Here is a 25,736-nt window from a genome sequence, read left to right on the forward strand (position 1 = left end):
TTATTTTAGCTATTTGAGTCACCACACATCCACCCCATCACTATGCTCTGAAATCCAGAAAAGTGTCCCAAATCAACACTGACATTTCTACTAAAGCCTCCAAAACTGCACTGCAGCCGATTGCCTGGAATAGCCCCTAACCTGCTGAGATCACCCAGAAATTCTGAGTCCGTTCCTTAGTGTAGAACTGGACAGTGTCACTTGTTCCTACTACTGCTTGTAATTTTGAAAGAGCAGGGCTAAACACGGGTTATACACATCTGCTAAGAGAGATGTACGAGTCAGGAGTGATCCCTCACCAGCACAAGAAAAAATATCCCCCAGTAGAACTGCAGGTACTCAATCATGGTTCTTCCTTTAATTGTACAGCACATCCATACCTGTAGGCTGTACCTCTTTGCTCCAGTGCACTTCAGCAGAAACTCCTGTTCAGGCTGGTAAAACACTTCTGTCAGTCACAAGCAGCCTGAGGCCAGATGTGCAAGGCAGCTGAAGCACAAGCAGGCAGCTGCACTGTCCCCAAGCCCCCCCTCCTCTGTGGGACAGACAAGAGTGGGGAAGGAGCCGTACCAACCTACCTGAGTGCGCAGCGAAGAGGCAGCACAAGGCAATACACATCACTTCCGAATCTGGGCTCTGCGGTTCTGCACAGACTCTTCAGGACAAGCCAGAGTTGTTTGTCACACATGTGACAAACATCTTCAACGCAGACATTTTGCACAAATTCTTGAGCTCTGCATGCAATTGCAAGGCTCTTCCATGGCTACAAAAATAAGCCCTTTATCAATTTGGAAGAACCAGATGACTTTTTGTTTTTGTCCTAAATGGCCATCAATAAAAAATTACTAAAGGAAGATACCAGATCAAATTGGCTACTGAGTTGTGATAGTATGAGAGCTCCAATAGGCAGTCTTGATGTCCTTAGCCACAACACTCTTCTATTTGAAACAAAAATGAAGTGGGAGGAAAATGCTCCCACATATGAGGCAATTATGAGTACATGGCACATGTGCATACACTAAATCCTTGTTTAGAGAAAGCAACAGATGAGAAACACAGTCTTAGGAATGTTCTGTTTTTTGAAGAAAAACTCAAACAATCATGAGAATAATTAAAATCTTCAGAAGGAAAACACATAAGACAAAAACAATCACTGATGACACCATTTAATTTGATATGGTCAGACTTTTTCAAAGTAACATTAAAACCAACAGAATAAGACAGAACTAGAGGATAGGCAAGTTTCATATTTACAGTCATTCAAAAGTAATAGTGTAAAAGCATGCCTCAAATGGTGACAGAAACATGGAAACATACAAAGAATAATCTTTTAGAACATTATTAGAATTTTATTATATTATCTTCTTAACTAGCAAAAGAATCTGTTGCATTTTTTACTGCCTAATTCACCAATTCCTTCTCAAAACAACTTGTGATACAAAAAAAAAAAAAGAAAGACAGTTTTTCTGTTTGTAAACAACAAAAACACCTGCTTTTTTTTTTCCAGACATTACTGAAGTGGCACTGCAGAGTTAACACTAATGCTCTATTCCTTACCATTAAATTAAAAAAAAAAACAGTTGGGCAAAGGAAAAAAAAAAAAAACAGAACAAGTCAGTGTAATCATTCAGTTGGATTCTGGATGACAATCAGGAAGTAGTCTTTATCTGGAGAGGAAAAAAAAAAAAATTATGCTTCCATTGCTAGCATTTGTTTACAGCAACAGTAAATTTCAACCTTTTTTCATATCTCACTAATATGCTGTGGGAACTATATAGTCCTAACATTAATTTTCAATGAGCAAAACAGGCTTGGCATATCAGTTCCCTTATTTTTATGAGTCTGACTGAGAAAAAGTCTCAGCTTTAGAAACTGCATGCTTAAAAGGCCAATTGAATTTAACTCAGTTTTGCATAGAAAATAATAGTAACTGGCACATGTAATGGTGGAATCAAAATAGGTGGTGCAAGACAGTGACATCCCTTATTTCCCAGGCAGACTGCTGGGCTACGGTGGCTGTAGATGCATTTTTTTTCTGGAGCAATGCTTATTCATCTCTTTTCATCCTTCATATGGAAATCAGAGGCTGCCTTAGCATAAACCCCACAGCTTTTCTTAAGATCTGCCTTGACCAGTCCCTGCAGAACAGTCTACTGCAACCGCAATCCCCTCCTTCGCCTCTCCATCAGCACAATCCCACCACGGAGCTGATGCAGTACGAAGGAACGAAGCTCAGTTCCTGGCACACTGGTGAACTGTACTCATCTTACTGCTTCTCGTTTCATAATCTGATGAAATACTGAGGATGCTTCCTGAAAAGCAGGTTGCTACTGCTACAGGCTATGGCTCTATTGCTTTTCTCTGAACTGGAAAATCTATTAGACTGTTTTGCTTTATGACTTAGTCTACAGTGCTGAACTGAAATCTCTCAAAACATACTCCTTTCCAACTCTTGTGGTTTTATACTGAAAAACACAAAGCATAAGAGGCTGCAACATGCTCTCAAACACTATTTAACACTTTCTACTTAGATCAACATGTAATGAGGAAAATTATTTCCCACATTCACACATGAAAAACCAAACTTAGGTCAATGATAAAAGCTTTCAACTTTGAAGAAATAAAACCAGCTTACTGGAAGAGATTATACCCTAAGAATAAAAGCAGCAGGTAGAACTCTTCTTTCAGGCTGACTATCAATCTCACAAGAAAAGAATTCTGCTGGATCCCCTGGTGTCTACTTTTACCCCCTCACATTTACCTGGTGCAACCATGATTTCATTTTTCTTGGAGCGGATCCGCAGGAATGTGAGGTCATTCTGGGGATCGATGTCTCGCACAGTGCTCCTCGCCTTCATGATGAAGCTGTGCATGAGGCTCGCATATTGAATTGTTGTGGAGTTGTCCATTGTACTTTTGATTGGAATACCTGCAAGAAACAGGGGAAGCAAGGGTCAGTGACAAAACTCCAGAACTAACTCTGTGCCTTGGGCATCCTCAGGTCCAACTAGAGTGGCTATTTAACCTAAGTAGATGTTCTTGCCACACCAGCAATTAGGAATGGGTTTAAGGGCTTAAAAGAACAACATGAACAGAAATAAGATGTGGAAAGGCTAAGATCTGGAGCCACGGGTGTAAGAGAGAAGAACTGTTCGCCTATAGTAGCATCAGTGCTTTAATTTTGATTTTTCATTTATTTATTTATGATATTTATAAATAGAAATAAATAATAACAAAAATAAATCGGGGGGGGGGGTATGGGGAGAGAGGAGGAGGAAATACCAATGTTTCAATTTTGTTCTCCTGACTGAGGACAGCTTTTCCTTTCAGAAAGGCTCCTGAACACCACAGTTAAATGATATTCAGGTAGGCTTGGCTGGGATCAGTGTTGATTATAGAGGACATCAGCTGCTGCATCACACTGCTACAAAGATGAGGCTCCAACATTTAGTCACATGAGCTGATGCAGTCCTAGGAATTCCCTCGTTCAATTCCTGTGCACCAAGAGGGCAGACACACTGACACTGTTTGGCTAGGGCTTTCCCTCCCTTATACTTCTTGCCACCATTAAATACGTTTTCCCCCTAAAAGCCAGCCAAAATTCAGCTTGCCTGTCAGAACAATGCAGCAGCCAACTACCCAATACTGGCATGGCAGAAAAACTCCAGCTCATGTAAGTGCAGCCTCGGGCTGCAAAGAACAATCCATTATTCACTATCATGAAAAAACAGCAAGCAGGAATGCAAGCTGCATACAAGTATGCAGTGACCTGATCTTCGATATATTCATATATAGCTACCATCTATCATCTTTTCTACGGATTATTTCTAAGAAATACTCAATCTAAATTGATAATCACACCATTTTAAGAACTTGGGCTACTCACAGTGTATTTAGAGTGCTCTGAACAAGCCTGTTCTGTTGGACCCTTCAGTGACTCCAAAAAGAGACAAGTAGCTTATGAGTCTCGGGAGGCCATAAGCAAGAGACAGCTGCTAAGCTACTCAAGTCTGCCAAGACAGCAGCGTTCTGAACATGCACAGCAGCAAGACTTCAGATGTCATGAGACCGTGTAAGCGCTACTGATACAGGCTTTGACAGAACAGTCTCAAACACTGGCATAACTCAAATATTTCTAAGCTTCTGCAATTTATTTTAATTTATTTCATTTACTTCCTGAAATAATAAAGTAAGATTGCAGAAAAGCAGAACTGGGAATCCAATTCTCTCTTGCAGCCTAACTGTTGTCTATCTGCTTTGGCTACAGGAAGACCTTTGCTAAAGACAGACTGTAACTGAAAGGCAAGTAGTACAATCAGTGGTCCTTAAAGTGCATGTTTAGAATAGGTTATATCTCAGAAAACTGAGACTGGCACAGTACCTTCAGAATTAACAACAATGATTCCTTGCACTCCTTTTTGGCTCTGAATTCGCTTCAGTGTTTCTTCCACCTCAGCCTGCAAATGGAGAAAGGACAAATCAACAGAAGATTACAGCTGCCATTTATTTGCCTTCCACCAAAGTTTTGTAATAACGTGTCTGAAAACAAAGCGGCACAAAGATTATTCAGATACTACCTACACTGTTCTATACAGCAAAGTGTCTGTACTTTGGTACTACCTTCTCTGCATGACCTTTTCAGTTGTTTTCCATCTGTTTTCACTCTTCACTCATTTGTGATTATAATCTTGTGGAAATTTGGAACTCCCTTCTAATCCTTCCCTCTCTCCTCCTCCACAACCCTCTCGCAACCTCACACATCAGTTCCTTACTGTAGGCTTGCAACTGGAAGACTGCTTAGTCAGACTGCTACAATTCAGGTGACAAGGAAAAATCATGTATGAAAATATACATAGGATTTATGAAAAAAGTAGAAAAAGATACATTCTGGGTGCAAGAATACCTACTCTTTTATCAAATTAATGCTAAAAGCAATTACAAATATTAAAAGTGAGGAAAAAAATCAATGAATAAATGTTATATATTTATAATTATGATTCATGCTGGGGTATCGACAAGATTATAACCACTAACAATAATTTACAACTTTGCAAAATCAGCTTAATGAAAGGGAAAATGAAAACTGAAGTCCAAGGCAGTAGTCTCTTTGCCTTCTCTGTAAAAATCACCATTGACTTCAGAAGAGCTTTCAAACCTGTCTGCACAACTTCCACTGCAAGGTCATAAAACCTCAGCACTTAAGCTGTTTTCCACAGCTGGGTGAATATTTGGCTTTTTATTTTTTTATTCCCATTAACGGAAACAGAGACATGCAGCATCTTTCAGATCCTGCAGGACAGACCCCCACAGAAACAGTCCAGGGGGGAAGACAGGAATCACCTGAACTCAGGAGAGTTAAGAACTACACAGGGCATTCGGCCAAGGCAGTTGCGTGGCTTAGGCACTGTGAATAACCCTCTCTCCACTTCCATCCTGCAGCAAACGAGGCCAGTCACACTATAAGCCCTGTTCCCTGGGAAGAAGACTTGTCCTAACAAAACAGCAAAGCCTGAACCTCAGAACTGCTAGCAAACTTTCTGCAGAGTGATGTTATTATCAGAAGCTTGGAGTGACATGAACTTTGGCTTGTAAGAAATGGTTCAACCTGAATTGGTCTTTGTGAAGCAGAGTCTTTCTGTCTTACCCAGCATAGAAAAATTCAGTCTTTTCAACAAAGCTCTTGATTATTTCTGAATGCTGGGACTATTTTCAAATGGAAGTCAAGGAAAATAAATCAAAGAACAAACTACAGGGTGTACAAGTGCTGAAAGAAATACGGTGGCAAACTGTTAAGTCCAAAATAATTTCCTGACTTTTTACTATCAGTATTTAAGTCCCAAATCATTAAATACTTTTCTTCACTGGACCTTAACAAACCTACTTGGATGCAAAGAAGCATCCATACAGAATGATACTGATTTTTAATTTATTCTAACAACTGACAGATAATCTAACTCACAAGGTTGGGTGATCTGCTTTAAGAGTTCACTGCTATTGACATGTCTTGCTCCTATTCTTACTCCCTGACACACACGCACTTCACATACATTAGTTCTAGGGCTTGTTCAACACCTCCACAAGTCAGTTCAACTCACCAGACCAGCAAAAATATTACTGTGAAAGAAATAATATATTTAGCTTGTGAAACACACAGTAACTGTCTTAATTAAGGACTAAATAACTACAAGAAGTAGTATAGGGGGGAACGAGAAATGCACTCTGGGAAAGGAGAATAAATATTCCCCCATCACCAGTTTGCTCTTAATTAACCTTTGCTGTGTGTACAACAGTAGCCTTTATGCTTCTGTTTTCATCTAGAAAGCTTTAACGCCCCCAGGTTCACCTAAAAAAATACATCTTATTAGAACATCTCAAGTTTCCATCTACAAATTAGATCACTGTTTATTTCTTTAGAAATTTTTCCACATATTTTTGAGCCCCAATTTCATAAATACACAGTAGCCAACAACACATTTGAACAAGCAGCAGCCTCCAATACAATTACAGTAACATAAATACGTTCCAGGTTCCACAGAATGTTAAACAGCCAGCAGTTTTAAAACAGCCCTTTTTCCTGATTGCTTTCAGCTCTAGGAATTGTAACGTGGTAGCCACTAAGAAACGCAAATTTCCTCTAACCGTGTCTTCAGCCTGCCATCACACGGCGTTTTTCAGCGCTTGACAGAATTAACTGAAGGTTGAGGATGGGAACGCTACGCTTTCCACCGCGATGACTGGGGGGCAGAAGGCCGCGGCCCGCACCGCCTGGCAGGCTGGGCGCCGCGGGCCCGGTGGAGCCCCCGGGACGGAGCAGGGACCGCCGCGTGAGAACCAGCGACGAGGTACCAGAGGCCTCCCGGCACCACGCCCGCTTAGCAACACCGGGGCCGCACCCGCGCGGGAACCAAACCCAAGCCAAAGCGGGGCGAGGGGGTCGAACAGCCGCCCACAGCCGGGTCTCGTTTCCACGGGGGGCCGCCCCCCCGGCCGAAGAAGCCGCAAGGCCGGTCCCCCCCCGCCCCCCGGCGATACGGGCGGTTCCCCCGCCGGAGCCCCCCGAGGGCCGGGCAGGCCCCGCCGCGCCGGGCCGGGCCGCCGCCACCGCACCCACCATCTCGAGCCGCCGCCGCCGCGCCCCGTCACGGCCCCGCGCGCATGCGCCGCCCGCGGGGAGGAGCGGCGGGCCGTGCGTCCCCGCGCTGCCCCGGAAGCGCTTGTCCCGCGGCGGGGGCGGGGCCGACGGGCGGCATTTCCGCCATGACACCGCCCCCCGCCCCCCCCCCCATCCCCTCGGGGCCCGCGGTGTAAACCCTTCACAGCGGTGTCGTCGTCGTCGTCGTCGTCCCCCCCCCCCGGGAGCCCCCCGAGAGCGGCCAAGGCGCAGGGCAGAGCGGGGAGGTCAATCCGGGCCCCACTGGCGCCCTAAAGTTGCGGAGCCCGTGGAAACCCACGAGCGTACCTGCTGCGGCCCCTGGAAGGAATGGCGGGGGGGAACGGTGGCGCCGACCCCGCTGAGGGTGAGCGGGACAAACGCTCAGCCTGCCTCCGGGAAGGGCCAGGGGGGCCCTGTATTCTGAAGGCAAAAATAACTGGCCTAAGAACCGTACAAAACGTAACCCTAAATTGGTGTTACACAGTACCAGGTACTCGCCCCCTTTCACCTGTAATCCGTCCGCTGCTTGAACTGAACGTTGTTTCTTTCACCATTGCAACCTTACAAGCAGAACACTGGCATTCGGCTAATAACCTCTCCACAACACTCACAGAAAGCAGACGGCTGTTGGGTAAAAAGTAGAAACCTGACCTCATGAAGTATTTTCCACTTTTTTCCCCCCAGGATACTCTGAAAACCAGGATTGGACATAGCAGATAAGCTCACTGGCCCTTCAGGTTTGGCAGGGACTACTTTCTGATCAGAAGATTTTTCCAACAAACCCCGTAATTCGTGCACTACTGTAGAGCTGATAGGTTGAGAGCAGACATGGGATCAGGCATCTTCAGAGACCAGGAACAAATCCTTTAGGACCCAAGAGATACGGCTTTTTTCTCTTCCAGTGTATAGTTACAGCTCTGCAACCTAATTAACTTAAATTCTAATCTCTCTTACCAGTCCAGTAATAAGTTTTACAGGTTGGCTACAGAAAATCATTTTACCATAGACTGGTTCAACTTCTCATCCCACCAATGATTATAAGATTTGCTCAATAGGTAAGCAGTACACAGCTGCCACTGGAGACCTAAACCAAACAAGGTTTTGTTTAAACAAGCACTCCCATCCTGCCCTGTACCAAACCATCAATAATCCCACCCAGGACTGGTACCAACATAAAGCAACACCGTCATAGAAGAAAATAGCAAGGAACTAAATGCAATGGTGCAACTGAGTTGTACACTTATATCACATTTATCATGCCACACATGTATCGTGTACTGCATTGTGATTCCACTTGGGTTTTTTTGCCTTTTAAAAAAATTTAAAAATCACCAAAAAAAAAAACCAAACAAACAAACAAACAAAAACAAACAAACAAACAAAAAAAAAAAAAAAAAAAAAACCACAAAACCCAAACCAAAACAGCCCACCAGATATATGTGAAATATAGCTGTACTAACTTAAAACTACCCAAAGGAGTGTCAAATTTTGGGTTTACATGACTTACTAGCATGCTTTTAAGTGATTTCATCCAAAGCGTGGAAGAATCAACTCAAAACCAACATCCCCTGCTGCTGAAAAAAGGCAATTATTATTGCATATATTTACTTGGCATAGATAAGCATACTTGGAATTTGCTGCTACTAACAAAATAGTATTGGTACCTGTGACCTAAGATTATTAGAAAATAGGTATTTGTGGAATAGTATTATTAAGATCAATTTAAGCTGTTTTAACCATTTAACAATTGTGCTGCAGAACAAATATTAATCTTTTGAGAAGCAGTTGGAATAACTGTAGGATAGGGCACTCATAAATAACCTTACTGGAGACAGTTTGGCTTTGTAGTAGCAGGTACAAAGGAACATAAAGAAAGAAGCTGCAAATTAGCAACAAAGCCAGAGCAGGACAGCCTTGAAGGACAAGATATACATGACCACAGGACTGAGTTTGTGCAGAAGGAAGGGTCAGCTGGCAGACACAGTGAAGACGACTATGAGCCTTCATCTGAAGACCCCCAATGACCACCTGAAGACTCCAACAGACATGCGCAAGAGACATGAGCATATGCTCAATGAGCTCCCGGTAAAGTTATGGATATGATAAAAATGCAATGAATATGTATGATTAAGGTAGTATAAAAGCTTGTTGATTTCATTCTCAGACACACACACATTAGGGGGAGCTCTCCCCTGTGTGTGCAGTGCTGTAATAAAGAATGCCTGCTTTCTAAAACTCCAAAATTGGGTCTTAGAGAGTGAATTAATTACCCATTTCTGGTAACAGTATTAACCAAGCCTGTGTGAGCATCTGGGAAAGCCAGCAGAGCGGAAACCCCGTGGGAAGGTCTGCAGCAAGTAAGATTACCGCTCAGTGGAGGAGGATGAGTTCAGGGAACATTTGAACAAACTGGACATAAACAAGTTCATGAAACCTGATGGGATGTACCCATGAGCACTGAGGGAGCTGATCTCTATTTTTGAAAGGTCATGGCAATCAGGAGAAGTTCCTGATGACAGGAAGATTGTACATACCACTTCTCCCTTCAAGGAGGAGGATCAGGGTAACTACAAGGCTGGTCAGTCTCACCTGAGCTTTTTCTCCCTCCTTCCTGTCACTGACATTCCTAAACAGAAAATCCTACCCTGCATAGTCATACCTCATTTTTGTTATCATTGCAGTAGTGGTACAAGAAAATGTTAAAGCCGTGCCTCCTGCAGAACCTCTCTCCAGACCTTCTCCCTCAAAGTACCACTGCTAACAGACCAGCAGCCTCGCTGGCTCCTTGGGGTAGCATCACCAGGACCACGAGCACTAAAAATTCAGGAAATGTTTTATCTGCAGTTTCTAACCAGTCAGGAAGGCAGCCATATGACATCTCCTAATGAAATTCTACCACAATCAACAGCAGAAGAGGTCTTAGGAAAGAAACATTCTTAAAAAATATGGCTAGAAGGACAACTTCAGACATCCTAACCCCCCACCCCCAAAAAGCAGACAGACAATTTATTTGCACATGGGTGCTTCATAACACAGAAGGAATAACGACGAGATTACCAGTTCTTTAAGTAGTTTTATAAAAGTATTTGACTTACTGAGATACTGTTACAATTACCTGAGTATTTGAAATTACAATGCAAGGAAATTTCAACAATGAATTTCAGTACAGTATTTTACAATCCAGTGCTGCTGATCCCAGTTTATATACGAGTTCACTAGAGCACATGTACACGAACAGTGATTCTTGAAAATTAAAAGACACCAGAAAAAGGGGGCTGGAGATACCAATATAACAGAGAGTGCTGAGATTAAAAATCCAGTGCAGCATATAATAAAAATGCAAACAACAAAATTAAACTAGGTAGGGTTTTTTGTTTTACTTTTCTCAGAATAATAAGAAAAAGCTTTTTTTTAAAAAAAAAAAAACACAAGCAACTGGATTTAAAATAAAAACAAAACATCATCCATACCAGATCAGATGAAGACATGACGCATTTACTGTGCATTTCATTAGTATATTAACATTTCCTGAGCTACCCAGGACAATAAGGCTTTGTTAATTCTTAGATCAGTGGCTCAGCATTTAATTTTATCATGTTACTCCCATAAGGCAAAATTCTAAGTTACTTTAATACTTGAAAATTAGGATCAACTGACAGTTGCATATGAATATACATTTGTGACATACTATGAATTTATGCAGCTCAGGTTGCTAAATTAGCGGGAGACAAATTCATTAATCTCTGCTGAAAATCTTACTTGTAAATCCAATTCATAATAATCTATTATCTGGGATACCAGATGCTGTGGGGTCATCCACATGTTGTTTTCACCAGATCCCCATAAAAAACAGAAAAGTGCACCAGTGGCTTATATTAATTCCTTTTTATTTCTACATAACATGCTGTAAAAAAATAACAGATTTGTTAGCATTCACAATGCTGACAAAGTAAAATACCTAAGTAATCTTAACCTCTGACATCAGAAATACTGCCAATTTAACACCGTAAATTTTTTTTGTATTTTGGGCAAATCCAGTGTTTCATGGATTATTTTTTTTCCTCTCATTAATTATTTGCAAGATTTTAAAATCAAAACTGGTGCTTGGGATATCCAGCCCCCTTTCCCCCATCCTAAATACAGCAGAAAAGACATAAACATGCCATTTAAATTAAAGAAAGGAAAATGGAATAAGTGGAATCCCAGACTGCAAAAATATATACAAGCATTTACCTTTTTCCTGAACTAAACATTTCAACCATAAAAATATTAAACAGCCATACCCTATAGAACTAGGGCTAAGGCTATTTCAATTATAACTATTATTTATTTTAAAAATATAGGGCTGAAAGCCTTTTGGGTGATATTTATACATTAACAATACTTCTAGGTTCCCTACATGAATCATAAAGCATTATGCAGAACACAGACTATTTTTCATAGCTTAATCTTGCATTATCTTGCTTAATTTAATCTCTCTTGTAAATATGTTAGATAACTACATTTCATTGTAAGAATTAATATGAACAGAAAATATTTATAAGGCTTTTTTTCTCCTCATGAGCTGTATACTGTAATATATCCATCAAATATTTTGAAGTTGGCAGATTTTCCTTCTAATAAAACCATGAAGTCAGGTTAGTTCTCACCATCAATGAAACTGTAAAAGAGGGTCATTTCTGTATCATCAGAAACTCTTTTCTATGCCCTTCTTAGAATATGCCTGACAAGAGAGCTATTCACTCTACAGTCTAATCATTCGGCCTTCCAATAAGCATGTATCACTTTGTATGACCTGAAAAACTCTTGAACTCAGTTAAAAACCATAGTGTTTTGGTTGTTCTTAGGCCTGAATCAGTTTTCCCCTCTTATAGTTTAGACAGAAGGGACAGAAGGAAAGTAATATTCTTTTCAAGACTGGAAGTTCAGTTTTACAGTTTTCCACTGTCCTGTTTCAGCTCTTCTATCTAGAAGCATCTTAAAAGCAGCTCCTGTCCCAATGCTTTGAGCTGCAGTTATGCTTTAATATGTGCTACATGCTACTTCAAGTGTCATGTTTCTTACTATGGCTAACAGCTCATCTCATTGAAGTTTGCTTTCCTCCCTTCAGACAGGGAAAGAGCTGACCATACCCAAAAAGTGCATTCAGTCTAAAGGAGCAGTAAAATGCAAAATGTTATTGTAAACCAGAAGATAGTTGAATATTAACAGATTCTACAAGGAAGTAAAAGATGTTATTAATCCAATAGGAACTCTTTACAAAAGTTACTAGGTATAAGCATCTTAGGGTGGATTAGTTTAGAAACCTCGCCCAAAAAGCTTTAGTTTCAAACTTTATAGAACTATTTACTGATACTCCATCTTTTCAAAAAACCTGTAATCCACATCCAAGCTTTCTAACCCTTTTTGCCTTAGCCAGTATTGCATACCAGTTCATCAGCAAAAATTGTAAGTATTATAATTTTCTGAAGCCAGTCATTTTGTACCTCTTCCTGAGAACCCAGTTTTCAGAGCAAACTGACTGCAACATGTAAGAATAACACTGAGAATTATGTTCATTAACGCTTGTGACAAGAAATATCAGTCTGCAAACAGGAGTCTAAATGGAATCAGTGCAATTCCAGATGGTCTTGTCTTTTGCAAAACAAGTGAAGTACCACAGTGTTAATATTGATTTAAAAGTTAAATGTGTTACAGAGGAAAAGATCAGAATTCTTCTGAGGGCACACAGAAATGTTCCAACAACTTTGGGTGGGTGTCTATTTTGCTGAACTTAGCAGGATTGGGAAAAAACAAAGCAAAGCTATGCCCTGGATTTGTGCCACAGTTTGACATCCCCTTAACAGCAGCTTGAGTCCAGCTGGCACGTGAGCAGACTCCAGGCGGGGAAAAAACAGTCTGGCCACACTTGAGTTAGAAAAAAAGAGCTGAAGCAATGAATTTGCTCACGGTGTGCGGAGGATGGTTACAAGCTGGCTCTAATAACACTGCTGTAAAGAGGCTTATGATGATGCTGCAGCACTGCAGCTACCAATGAACTTCCCAGTGCATCAGTAGCAAAAATGCTACTAAAAAGGAAAGACAAAACTATTGTTAAAAATCTGTCAGTCATTAAGGACACATTCTAATTAATGAATGGTAAAACAAAGCAGAGCCCAAAGCTGTATTAAACCCCTACTTAGGTCATAATTAATTTGTAGCCATATCTGATCACTCATTTGATTTCTGAAAGTGCTCACTAGAAATCCAGAGTTAATGTGGATAAAACCTCAGGATAACATCCATTTACTTACACATTAGTATTGTTAAATAAATCCAAGTCAAGTCTACTTTACAATGAAGTGTGCAACAAGCAGAAGATGTGAAGAACATACATCGTATTGAGTTCACATTCTTCAAGGTGCAAATTTTAGCTATTCTTGCCCAAATCCTTCTGTTTCTTCAATTGCGAACAACAGCTTTTCCTTCAGCTGCTCATAATTCTTATAGGGTGGAAGGTCTAAGCGATTGAAACTGAAAATAAAGAAAAAACTTAAGTGCTGTAAAGTAATTAAACCATCACCAAAAAATCCATTATGATTATGGGTAAAATAAACTTTTTGCTGTATAGATGGATACCTGGATTTACACCTTGTGAAAAGCTGACTATTGACATAAATTTAAATATTTCTGAGAGCAAAATTTAGAGTTCAAACGCTTGAATGGTGATGGTGTTCTAGAAATGCAGTGCACTTGGTAAGAAGTTTCACTAACTTTTCCTAGTTGGTTAATGAAAGTTATCATTCACATTTGAAATTTTCAATTAGTGTGTTTTTACTGACCACCAATACACCTGAGGAACTGAATAGACACTACCTTTTCCTAGGGAAGAGGGAGTGTGAACGTGGCTACTTTACTATCAAGATGAGTGTAGCGATAACAAAAGATCAGTCCCAAATTCTTTAGGCAGTACTGCTTAATACTTTAAATTTTTAGTAGTATGCAAATCTGTGGAATTTACAATGAAATCTACTCCATGCCACAAGAGTTTTTCACAAGTTCAGCTATTATTCAACAACAAAGTTTACTGGTATAACTTGGTGTTTGCTTTCACGCAGTCTCAACCATTTAAGTATATTACCCATTTACTAAAATCTTCAAGTAGATTGTTGTCAGCAAAAAACAAAACAACAGTAATATTCAGATTTGTTACATACTCACCAGGTATGACTTCTCGGTAACCAGTTTTCCTTTCCAACTTTTTCAATACAAAATTTTTGGGGTCCGTTGCTCCCTGTAACATATTCAAATAAACAAGGCATAAGTCTAGCTACCTCTGCATCAGTAATACATTACAACTGAATTATGAAAGGCTTAAACACAAGACAAGATTACCATTACTCACACAGGGGAAAGACATCTGTCTTGTACTATACAGCTACGTCTAGATCAAAGTATGCATGTGGTGAAGTGTGTAAATTTGTGTAAACATTCCATCAGTCCCTTCTTCCATCATAGCTCAAGTATATGCAGGATTTACAAAATCACATTCAATATAAAATTAGTTTTAAATTTCCATAAACATATAATTTGGTTATTTTAAAAAAATTATCTAATGCATTAGAAGGATTATTAATGCATACCCATGAGGTCAGCAAATCCTCCCACTGGTAATCTGCATGTTCCAGTAACAAACTGCAAGAGTCTCATTCTCTTCTCATTATCTATTTCTTTCACAAACTGAAAAATAGTAATTGAAATAAACATTTAAGTATAGATTTGATATTCAGATTTTCACATCATCATCCACAGATTAACAAATTACATGACTGTTATGAATAGCTGGATTAGCAATAACAATTTATATTTACACACTACAGTAATTCTGACTATTATTTACTAAGATGCAGCTCTGCTCTGTAACTTCCCTTGGTCTGAGAATAAAACAGTCTACAAACCTGCCAGAACCACACTATCTGTCTGCTGGTCCTGGTATAGTGCCGGTAGATGGTATGCCTCTGCCAGTCATTCAAATCAATTTCTTGCATTCCACATAGAAGCACCTTTAGGGGAGAAAAAGGGAATTAAACATGCAAGTACAAGTCATGGCTTGTACAAGTTATAAGCTATGGTTACTGCATCCATACTTAAAAGCATCTGCAATGATAGCATATTTGTTTTCATTTTTAAACTTGATCAAAACCTTCTACAACAAAAAAAAACAACCCTGCTCATTAAGTGTATTTGGAGAGGCCACTAAATAAAAAGCACTGCTGTCATGAAAAATGGAGTCATTGCTTGCCTTTAGGCGTTCAAGCCAGGAACAGTTTATCATTGCCCAGCCATACAATTCTCTGCTAGAAACAGGATGTTTTGGTTTTATCTTTTTAAATTGAACACATGCTTCAGTGTAATTTTGAGAGGTCAAACACACCTAGAACCTGGTCCAGACAATATGCTATCTTCCACTGCATATCTAGTTTTATCTCCCTTTCTGTCAAGTTCCTCAGTCTTTGAACATGGGCAAATCAAATTGTTGAGGATTACAAAAGCAATTCTATAAGAAATTTCTACTGGCAGAATCATAGCCTTTAGAAAGGCATAAGGAGGCTGCAAAGAGGCAAGGTGAAGGGAAACACAATAATCAAGTACTGCTCCATAACATTTCCCTCCTATGCCCTATAAAACAGAGTTGTCAGTCTTGGTGAGTTCTGCTCTTCAGACATAATGACTGGAGTTTATTTTATGTGTAACAACCTGGGTGGGTCTAGCAATAGCCAAACAATCCTTTACCTCCAGTTCCTTAGCATCAAAATACTGCAAATACTGCTGTGGCAGAATTTCATTGAAACCTTCAAAGAAAGCCTGTGTCTGTTCCTCAACACCTCGGGAAAGTCTCCATTCTGCTACTAGCCTGTAAAAGAAGATACAGAAGATAATTTAATTTAAATGGCTTGTGCTATCCCAAGTCCATGTCTTTGTTAGCCTATTTTGAGATGAACTGTAGGTAAGTTAAAAAAAAATATGGAAAGTCTGGAAAGTTCTGGGGATAGAGCATTGTATAATTTTATTAGTAGCCTTTACTCTGTGCAAACAATTTTGTTTTTTAAGTTAAAACCCTATGTTTCCAACCATTCTGCTACAGAAAGTATTTTAGACGCAAAGAGGAGGCAGCATCTATTCACCGATTATATTAATGAGAGCACAGCAGTCCCTAGGTATTTGAAGAAAGAAAAAAAATGCAGAGCTATATTTGTCTAATATTCTCCCCAGAAATCTCAGTCATTATCCATGAAAAGGTAAAAACTAGGTCAAGTTGTACTGGTGAAGATAAGTAGGACTGCTAGCTTACCAAGAAACGACTATGTCCATTTGGAAAGTTCCATATTTGTTTCTGTTAATCATGAAACTTTGCTCTGTGGCAGAAACTCCACTCTCCATTAATAAAAGGGTGAAAAGCAGGCAGGAGACCCGAAGAACCTGAACCCAGGGAGAAGCAGATATTATGCTGAATTCAAGCCTAACCTGTCAGGAGAACTGGAGTCTAAAGGAGAGATGGCTATTTTCTGATTTCAATCCTAGAAGCTTTGGGGACTTAAAGCAGGACTCAGAGTAAGACAAAAGAGTATGTGTGAAACTGGAATCCGAGCTCTCCCTGGGTTCCTAGAAACTAGAAGAAAACAGTTTTCTGCAGATCCTCCCTATTTTCAACCCCACTATTAATACTTTGCAAAACTGCAAAATGCAAGTATGTTTCTCCTGCAAATATTACCTTTTTCTGTGAATCACTGAAATGTTTTCAGATTAGTCATGCGATGAAAACAAAATCTACTCCCTTCTCCCTCACCCCTTCCCATGAATGAAGCCTTCACAGAAACACATTGTAAGAAAGAGAGGAAAATTGTACGGATTCAGTTTATTTTGTGCCTGTAATGTGTGACTTTTTTTTTTTTTGAAAGCATATCCTCCAAGCTTAGATGTTGAAGTTCACACCTTAAAGCAGAGTTTATGTACTCCTGCACACTGAGGAAGAAGGGGATATTTCATAACAAAGCAGGTCACTGTTCACAGGTTTATTCTTTAATCACTCTTAGGCTCCTTCCCTCTGAACCTGCTGCTTTAAAATATCCTGGTACTGCAAATATAATCCTTCATTTATAACAATACACTTCATGACATCATTCATAACACTGTCCTGTTACAAATGCCAAGACCTAATTACACTGTAAGACCAGTTAAAACTGGTAGTGTTCCCAAGTATCTTTAAAAAATAAGAATCATCACAAAAACATCCAAAAATGTTCTTAAACTTAAACTTAAAAAATCCTAAACATAAAAGGACTAGGTAGAATATCAGCAGGCTATGAAGCAGTATAATTCCAGTAATAAACACAGGCAACTATTTCACAAAATAGTTGACATTCACATTTGCTGTCATGATGTTCTGCTAAATTTAAATATCTCTAGGAAAAAAGTGGACCTTATACTAACTCTAATCTTTGGAAAAAGTGGACTTTATAAACTCATTTCTATCAATATTCTTCCAAATATGATATCCAAACAATTGCCACTTGTTGCCAACATCAGCAATTACTCAGACAGAATTTAAACAATGCTTCAGATCATACTGTTTGACGATCTTTTCTTGTTAGAATTGAAGAAAGAAAATGATGAAGAGTATTTTAAAATCTTCATTTATTCTCACCTAATGTATTCTTCTTTGTTTTCTTCTGTGACCAGAATGTTGCTACCATTTGGCTTCAAATCATGGCTTTTGATTTCACCTAGAATTTCTTTATCAACTGAGAAAAACATTTCCAAGCCACATTCTTCAATATCATTCTCTCTGTAAGGAAAAAAAATGTAATTTTAAATTACTGAGTACAAGGTCTTAACACAGTTGAGGAGATGAGTATGAAGAACCTTAAGAAAAAAATGGTTTGGAGCTAAATAATCAGGACAAAGAAATACTCCTTACACAATAATTATAGTTTTGCAAGTACTGACTCATTTTACCAATGTGCATAAATGAATTACACTCCCAATCAGAAATATTTGATCAATAGTATCCCTAAATTTACCAGTCACAGGACTGACAAACTACCTGCTGACTACAGTCCGCTGAATACAGAAACTTTTCAAGTAATGATATTTTTGCGTATTTTACTGCATGATTGTTTCTTCTAACAGGTAATGTCAGGACTGTGTTAAAACATATCTGTCACTTTGTCAGACAATAGCAGATAATAAGCAACTAAGGAGGACTTTGAATGCTTAATGAATCATCTTAAACTCCAGTTTACTTGTAAGTAACTCCAGTTTACTTCTAAGACTATCTTGTAAGCATATACTAAAATGTCCCAAGCTCCTAAACTAACAAAGTACAAATACTCATGCTGAAGAGGAATTAGAAATTTCAACATAGGAAGACTCTGTAGCCAACAAACATTGCTCAAATAAACTCTATTGTGTTTATAGGCATTAATAGACAGAAGAATAACAAGTACAACACTAATTTATAAGTTGCTATGTGCATCTGTAAAATGACAATCTCCTGCATACGCAGAGGTTTTGATGACCATTTTCCCCCAAAATAAAATGCAAAATCAAGATATTTGTCTTGAACTGTAACACAGAAATGTCAGTCTTGAAAACATCACTGTGGTTTATCCAGCACTGTGGTGCAACAGTGCTTCTGAATTTGATCTTTCCAAAATACATGCTGTTGCATGAAATCTCAGATGAGAAGGGAAGGCTTCAGATGGATGGATAATGAAATAAAATCACCCCCTTCCTTTTGAAATGAAAGATACCTGCTATAGCTCAGTTTGAACAGAGGTTTGACTAGATGACTTCTAGAAGTCCCCTTCAAACTCAATGATTCTGTGAAATTTTCAAAATTATGGGAATGGAAAAATGGCCGTTTGATAGGAGAAGCACCAAGAAATTCAAAACTACCGAAAGCTTGCTGGAAAGTTACAAAATTGGTGAGGAACAAAATTATGTCTGCCCTGACAGACATGACTTTTTTTCCCCTACGAATTTGCAGTGATTTCCTTAGAGTATGTTCATCAGCTTTACAGATTAGCAGGCTCAAATATACTAAACTTGAAATTTGGGTCTCTGTACTTAGCAGTCAGTGTGCATCCCTTAGAGGACTGAAGGTTTTTCTCTAGTTTTCATATCCTTAAGTGTTTTTTCAAAGGGTCAAAGCCTTTCATGGATTCCAACCTAGAACATTATCACTACAGAAATTGCTACTGATACTTGGTTCATACTTGCTCTAGGTACAGCCTTCAGAAAAGTTCTTGTTATAGCCTTACACTTCCCTATTGCTTTTTTCTGTGTTTTTTTTTTTAAAAAAAAAGGGGGAAAAAAGAAAAGAAAAAAACCCCAGACACAGAGTGCAGGTTAATAAAAGCATATGCAGCCAGCACAGCTTAGCTGAAACCCTCATACACACAGTGAGATGTAAGAGTTGTTCTTGATTGTAAATTCTGAGTTTTCTAGTTCCTTGCTATGGATGCAGGGTTCTCCTGTTTTTGACAAAATCTTTCATTAGGGACTGCTGGTACCAAAGAATTCAGTCTTGGAAGTTTCACACCAACAATCCACAGGGTGTCTTGCTGTTTTCTGGCAACACTTAATACTTTGAATTAAAACCAGAGGAAAAAGTAGTCTGTGATGTCTATGACAAGTTCCCATTTATTGCTAAGGACAAGCAGCCTAATATTGACATCCAGAAACCTCTGTGCTCTTTTTTAGACCATTATAAATTATATATGCACCAAAAGAACTATATATAGAACAAATGTAACACACTGGAGCAGCACTGAAAGACCTTGTAATTATTTGGTGTTATAAAGAAAACACATTGCTTTGAAATGTCAAAAGTGGCCAGTTTATGTGCAGTACACACCCCAGTGCAAAGATGCAACTAATGTCTACAATGGATTGATACTGTTCATAAGGTAAATGTTGTTATATGTGTAATGTGTTACAATTTAGTCTGAAAATTCACCAGTAATAGCTTCCCCCATGATTTAATGTAAATATCTTTCCTATGACTTGCATTTTTTAGTATCATATTTGCTTGGTCTCAAACTCAGTAAGTCACAAGATGACAAAAAACATGCCCTCTTTTAAAAAAAAAAAAAAACAAAACATAACAAAAAACAAAACATACATTTTCTGACTACAGAATGATGACAGGACTCCTTAAGTACAGAAATCAGGACTTACAGCTTTGAGACATTTTCTTCCCTTTCAGGTCTCAGTTTCATGGCATCTCTACTCAGAGCATCTATTTTAAGGTTTCCTAATGGAATTTTGACTCACTACACCTTTTAGCAGCACATACATTGTCTACAGAACATACTACTCTTTGAAAACCAAATCAAAATTCATATCTCAATTTGTAAATATCTTGTAAAGCTGCTTTCCCCCCCGCCTTGTTATTCAACATAATGCTGCTAAGATTCACCACTACAGGAGATGACAGTCTTGTCGTTTATCTTTATTTCTGCATTTTTAAAAAACAGTCTCTCTCCACACCTTTTATGAATTTATCAAAGCATTTTTAAAACTATTCTGGTTTTGTGTGATTCTTAAGTAAAATATTTTATCTCTCTAGTGCCATAAAAAAATATTATTTTTTCTTCTAAATTGTTTTTACTATAGCAGAACCAAAAAAAATTGTCTTTTTGTCTTTCCTTTCTAATTTTTGTGTGGTTTGTTTTGGGGTATTGTTTGTTTGGTTTTGTTTTTTTAAACTGCTGGGAAAAGAGAATCGCTTGTGTTTCTGAAACAAATGGTGCACATCACCCATGGACAACAACATCCTGGAGTCCTGCTATTATGAAGTACGTACAGAATTACAATGCTTTCGATCTAAGGGTTTTTTAAAATTATTTCTTAAAATATTTTTAATGTCTAATTCCAAAATAATTATGGTCTACAAACTCCACGTTCTTTTTACTTGCTGCTTTCTGGAGAGGAATCTGCAAAGGAGTAGATAAGGAGAACTCAAAAAGTATGACTGCAGAATAGACATATGACTGACGATGCATACATGGAAGGCTATATGTAGGACTGGTCTTCAATCATCCAGCTTGGAGCAAAAAACCAAGGATAGCTAGAAAACTGCCTAAGCATTAACTTCTTTAAAGCATTAAATCATTAATATTAACCTTTAAGTCACATTCCAGCTATGACTAACAGAAGAATTTTTTGGTAGTAAATAATAAACTACATTTGTTAACTTCACATTATTGTAGCACTAAACTTTTTATGAATTCTAACTAAAAAAGGTACTAGAGAGAGAAACAATGAGTGGATTTTTTCCGATTTAATCAGTTATCTGAGAAGTTTCACCGTAAGCTACTCAGCAATTTTATTTGTAACAGTGTTTGAGACTGTCACATCTGTACATCTAGGTAGATTTATTAAAAAACAGCAAAAACGGAATGCAAGATGCTGTGCAGAATATTCAATGAACCAGAAAGGCTTTTGCATTATCAAATTATTATTTGTGTATCTAAAATTTAAGTAAAAATTCCAGTACTGCTCTGCAATTGATATATTCTACTTTCCAGTGAGGTTTTTAGTAATAAATTTACACCTACTTCCCGGCATAAGTGAAAATCAAAATATTGTATTATTATTTGAAGAACAAAATCAAGTCAAACTCACTTTACCCAGATGAGAGAGTTGTAAAACTCTGGGTCAACAGATTCTAAATCCTTGAGTCCTACTGGCTTGTTTAGGATGCGTTTATAGAACGGCAGAGAGAAACCAGTGTCAATGAATTTCCCATGGAACAAAGCCTGAAGAACATGAAAACAGACAAAATAATGCAAAGGATGATTGAATACTTAATATGACAACATTCTGTGCTCTGTACCAATGAAATTTGACAGGTAAAGAATTAAAGCAACCTAGAATGTCATGACTGCTAATACACTGAATTAACTTACACCAACAGTAGTTATATCCAAACACCTGATAATAGTTTCAACTCAAAAATGAATTCAAAAATGAATTAATTATCCATCTGATGGTACAATATTTCTTTATAGGAAAATTACATGAAAACATCTCTTTCTACTTTTGAACTTACCATGGCAATGAATCTTCCAATAAATCGGAAGTATTTCAGATGGTCTGGATTAATGTAAGAGGCTGGGTTTATCTGTAAGCAGTAGTTATCCTTCCCTGCATATTCAAACAGGCAATACATTGGGTTCAAAACTTCATGTGACAACAGAAAGAACCATTCCCTGAAATCACACAAATAATAAAAACACATTTTAAAATAAATTAAATTAGAAATTACTTCAGCTAACTCATGTTGACGTAGGAACTTGTTGGCACACAGGTAGTCAATCTGACTTCTTTACCAGAAAGTATGATAGACCAAACTGAAACCAAATTGAAACTAACAAAAATTACAAATTAATATGCAAAGTTACCATGATAGACAGGCACCAGTGGTTTGGATAAAAACACATCCTTATCTAAATGAGCAGATTAGAAGTCTACCACTGATTTCAACTTTGGGGCTTTAAGTAACACAACTTAATATATGCACTTCTCTGCTACATTCCAGTAAAGACTTTTGACTTGAAAGTAAGTTTCTATTAATTTTTTCAATAAACCTCTACTTTGATATTAACAGTTGTGCCAAAGCCTTACTGTAGTTCCGTAAACTGTGCATCTCCTTAATCACTTAGACAATTAAAATAATTGCTATTATGAATTTAAAATAATTTTATACAGTTTTAAGACATGCATACATCTTAAGGAACTGTCTTCCTCAGATATTCTGAGAAAAGATAAGGAATAAACCTCACTAGTATTTTGAAAGAACTGCAGTTTAAGTATGTACTTTGGGAAAGTCTTCACACCAATGACTTGCAGAAAACAAGGTATTATTTGCCATTTCAGTTTAGTTTACCTTGCAACACCTCCGTAATCTAAGCCTTCTTCACCAGGGAAAATAACCCATAAACGTCTCCGTAGATCCTGAGGGCTGAAGCTCATTATCTTAGTAAAAGAAAAACAATAAAGTCTGTTTAAGAAAACAGCTATAAGCACTGGCTAGACTTACTACTATTTGCTATCAAGCAATAAAGCATTTTAAAATTCAGACCAAAAAATGAACTAGGAGTACATGAAGTATCTGCTTATAGAATGTTCATGGAATCTGAAGCACTAGTGCAGATCTATTTCCATATATTAAAAAGTAAAAGATGTAAAAGAAAAGGAAATAATAATTCTGAAATTAAAGACCTGGGATACTTAGGCCAGCAGCCTGTCTGTAAGACAGAAATCCAGCCAATAAATAATGGGCCCAAAGTGAGTAAATTTGGTATTTGTTAAATACCATACTGAATGGTATCCCCGTTACAAGTAATGAAGAGACATGATCAAGGACTCAAATTCAAAATTAAACAGCAATACACATACATTACATATTTTTTCATTTTATAGCTTCATCTTCTGAAGAGGATAATAAAAATCGCACTGGTTTGTTTGTTTTTTAAGTCAGGAAAAATCATAGATCCTAAGGAACTTTACTAATGATGGTTTTAATATAATGACCAAAGTTGTAATTACGCAGACTCATTCAATTGTCAGAGGTTTACATAAAGAAACTTCACATAATACTTGTGTGTGTCCAAGAATTTTAAGTTTTTGTTTGGAGTGAGAAACACCGAATTTGGGTCAATATTCCAATTTTTAAATCTCTCTTAGATGTCTGCAGTAATATTCACAAAAAAATTTAACACCCCAACAGACACATCTGCAAACAATAAATGACTAACAAGTATAAAAAAAATAACACAGATTTTTCCAATTATGTCATCTAAAGTACTGATAAGGCACCCTATTTTCTTAAGGAAACCTAGGTTTGCTGATGTTCACATAGTTGCATAATCTATCTCTTGTTTCTTTCGAATACAGTGTAATTTTATTACCTCTGTGGTCACTGTAAAAGGACCAAGTGCAATCTTAGAAAAAAGGCTGGAGCTAATTTTCAGTTACACGGTTTATTTTTGTTTCCTTCTAACCCCTTTTATTTCAAGACATCACTGTTCCAAAAGAAAAAGACTAGCCAACTGCACTATTTATTGCTTCTGCTAAGCCAGTTTACAGTAATTTGAACAAGAAAGCACCAATCCTTAATTAAGAAAATATCTGTCTCAAAACATACTATATTATTTGTTCAAATTTCCTGGCTTGACACATCTGTGACAATTCCTACTAGAAACGAAGCCTGAAGACATATAGGAAGATTAAAAAAAATTCAGCTAGGGACAGAGGAAACGAAAAGTTCCTATCTTCTTACCTAGGGTCTGCATTTTCTTAACTTACTTTTAAGTCAGAAAAATACAGAAGTGGCCAAGAGGAATTGTTCCATGCACCTCCAAGCCTCTTTATGTATATTATTAGACTGACAAAGAGCTGTTCTTGGCTTCAGTTTAACAAGCAATGCGAGTGATTTATGGTCATAATGAACATTCAAAAAGTAAAAGCAAAATTCAAACACACTTGAAAATACTACATAGGAACAAATTTTAACCATGGTTTAGGTCTATAGACATTACCAAGAATTTTGCTACTATTAATCTAAATAGAGTTAATAGTTTTTGTTTTCTTTTAACCATTTCATTACTCATTTAAAGACCCATAACACCCAGACCAGGATCAGCTTAATCTATTGTGGTGCATAGCCCACACTTACATAACACTGTTGGGAAAATAGGAAAAATGTGCCAACAAACATATGCACAACATGAAAAATTCCTGAGAATGGGGAGATGCTGTGCCACAAAGCTCCCCTCAAAAATAATTCAGAATTTAAAGGATTCTGAGGAAAAATAAAAAATTTTAAAATCACTTTATCAGGTGAATCAGTCTGTAGAGCCAAAACTTCACATTTTAGCATGATCTTTTAATACGTAAGTATGGATGTATCCTAACAATTAAACTGCTATTTTTTTGTTAGTCTCATTTAAAGTAACATTAGCAAAATGTCAAGGATCGAGAATGACATGTCACAATTAATTTCATCAACTCAACTTTTCATGCCACTACTATGATGTTTTAATACAATACCTGTTGAAATGAGTCCTCAAATAATGTTTTTCTGCTCACCGAAATCTTTATGTGTTGTGGCATTGCCAGTTGCTGAAATGAAATTTTTTAAAGGTGAAGTGTACAGTCACTTAAAGTTTCTAATACTGAGTTTGGACTGTTATTTGTTGCATATATTAAGAGATACAGTTGAATGCATATAAAATTCAAATCATTATATTTGAATTGTAATTAATCCAAGAACAAACTGCTTCCAACAGTGATCTCTACAGTGAGGTATACGTGCCTCCAGATCCTGCTTAGAATAGCTTCAAATACTGTACTCTTACAAGACACTGGAAGACATTAAGATCACTAACGTATTTTAAGTCAGCAAGGCTTTCTACCCCAGAATTTAATAAAAAGAATTGAAAATTTAGGTTATTTCTGCACAAAACAGAAAGTGAAAAATTAGGCTAGCCTTTCTGCTATTTTTCAAAGAATAATTAATTGACTCTTGAAAACT

The 25,736-nt window shown here is 37.8% G+C and overlaps 2 protein-coding genes across 3 annotated transcripts in view; both read right to left on the reverse strand.

The window, feature by feature from the left end:
• Positions 1-1,150: 1,150 nt before the first annotated feature.
• Positions 1,151-7,201, reverse strand: DYNLRB1 (dynein light chain roadblock-type 1). Its single transcript, XM_032985053.2, has 4 exons — positions 7,112-7,201; positions 4,382-4,457; positions 2,762-2,929; positions 1,151-1,667 (listed from the first exon to the last, which is right to left on the reverse strand). Exons 1-4 carry the CDS (start codon positions 7,112-7,114, stop codon positions 1,624-1,626), a joined length of 291 nt encoding a protein of 96 aa, XP_032840944.1. The 5' UTR covers positions 7,115-7,201; the 3' UTR covers positions 1,151-1,623.
• A 3,012-nt stretch (positions 7,202-10,213) lies between these two features.
• Positions 10,214-25,736, reverse strand: part of ITCH (itchy E3 ubiquitin protein ligase) — a 63,986-nt gene continuing 48,463 nt past the window's right edge. The window contains exons 15-24 of one of the 2 annotated variants that reach the window (XM_032985051.2): positions 25,253-25,324; positions 23,088-23,176; positions 22,251-22,410; positions 21,824-21,957; positions 17,838-17,978; positions 15,926-16,046; positions 15,091-15,195; positions 14,776-14,872; positions 14,354-14,426; positions 10,214-13,666 (exon numbers count right to left, since the gene is read on the reverse strand). In XM_032985051.2, coding sequence (XP_032840942.1) covers positions 13,567-13,666; positions 14,354-14,426; positions 14,776-14,872; positions 15,091-15,195; positions 15,926-16,046; positions 17,838-17,978; positions 21,824-21,957; positions 22,251-22,410; positions 23,088-23,176; positions 25,253-25,324 — 1,092 coding nt within the window. In that variant the 3' untranslated portion in view covers positions 10,214-13,566. Of the gene's footprint in view, positions 13,667-14,353; positions 14,427-14,775; positions 14,873-15,090; positions 15,196-15,925; positions 16,047-16,484; positions 16,613-17,837; positions 17,979-21,823; positions 21,958-22,250; positions 22,411-23,087; positions 23,177-25,252; positions 25,325-25,736 lie in introns of those variants that run through there. The other variant, XR_006166075.1, reaches the window with a different exon arrangement.

Source organism: Tyto alba, unplaced genomic scaffold (genome assembly GCF_018691265.1).
Source record: "Tyto alba isolate M040663 unplaced genomic scaffold, T.alba_DEE_v4.0 Super-Scaffold_33, whole genome shotgun sequence".
Taxonomy (NCBI): domain Eukaryota; kingdom Metazoa; phylum Chordata; class Aves; order Strigiformes; family Tytonidae; genus Tyto; species Tyto alba.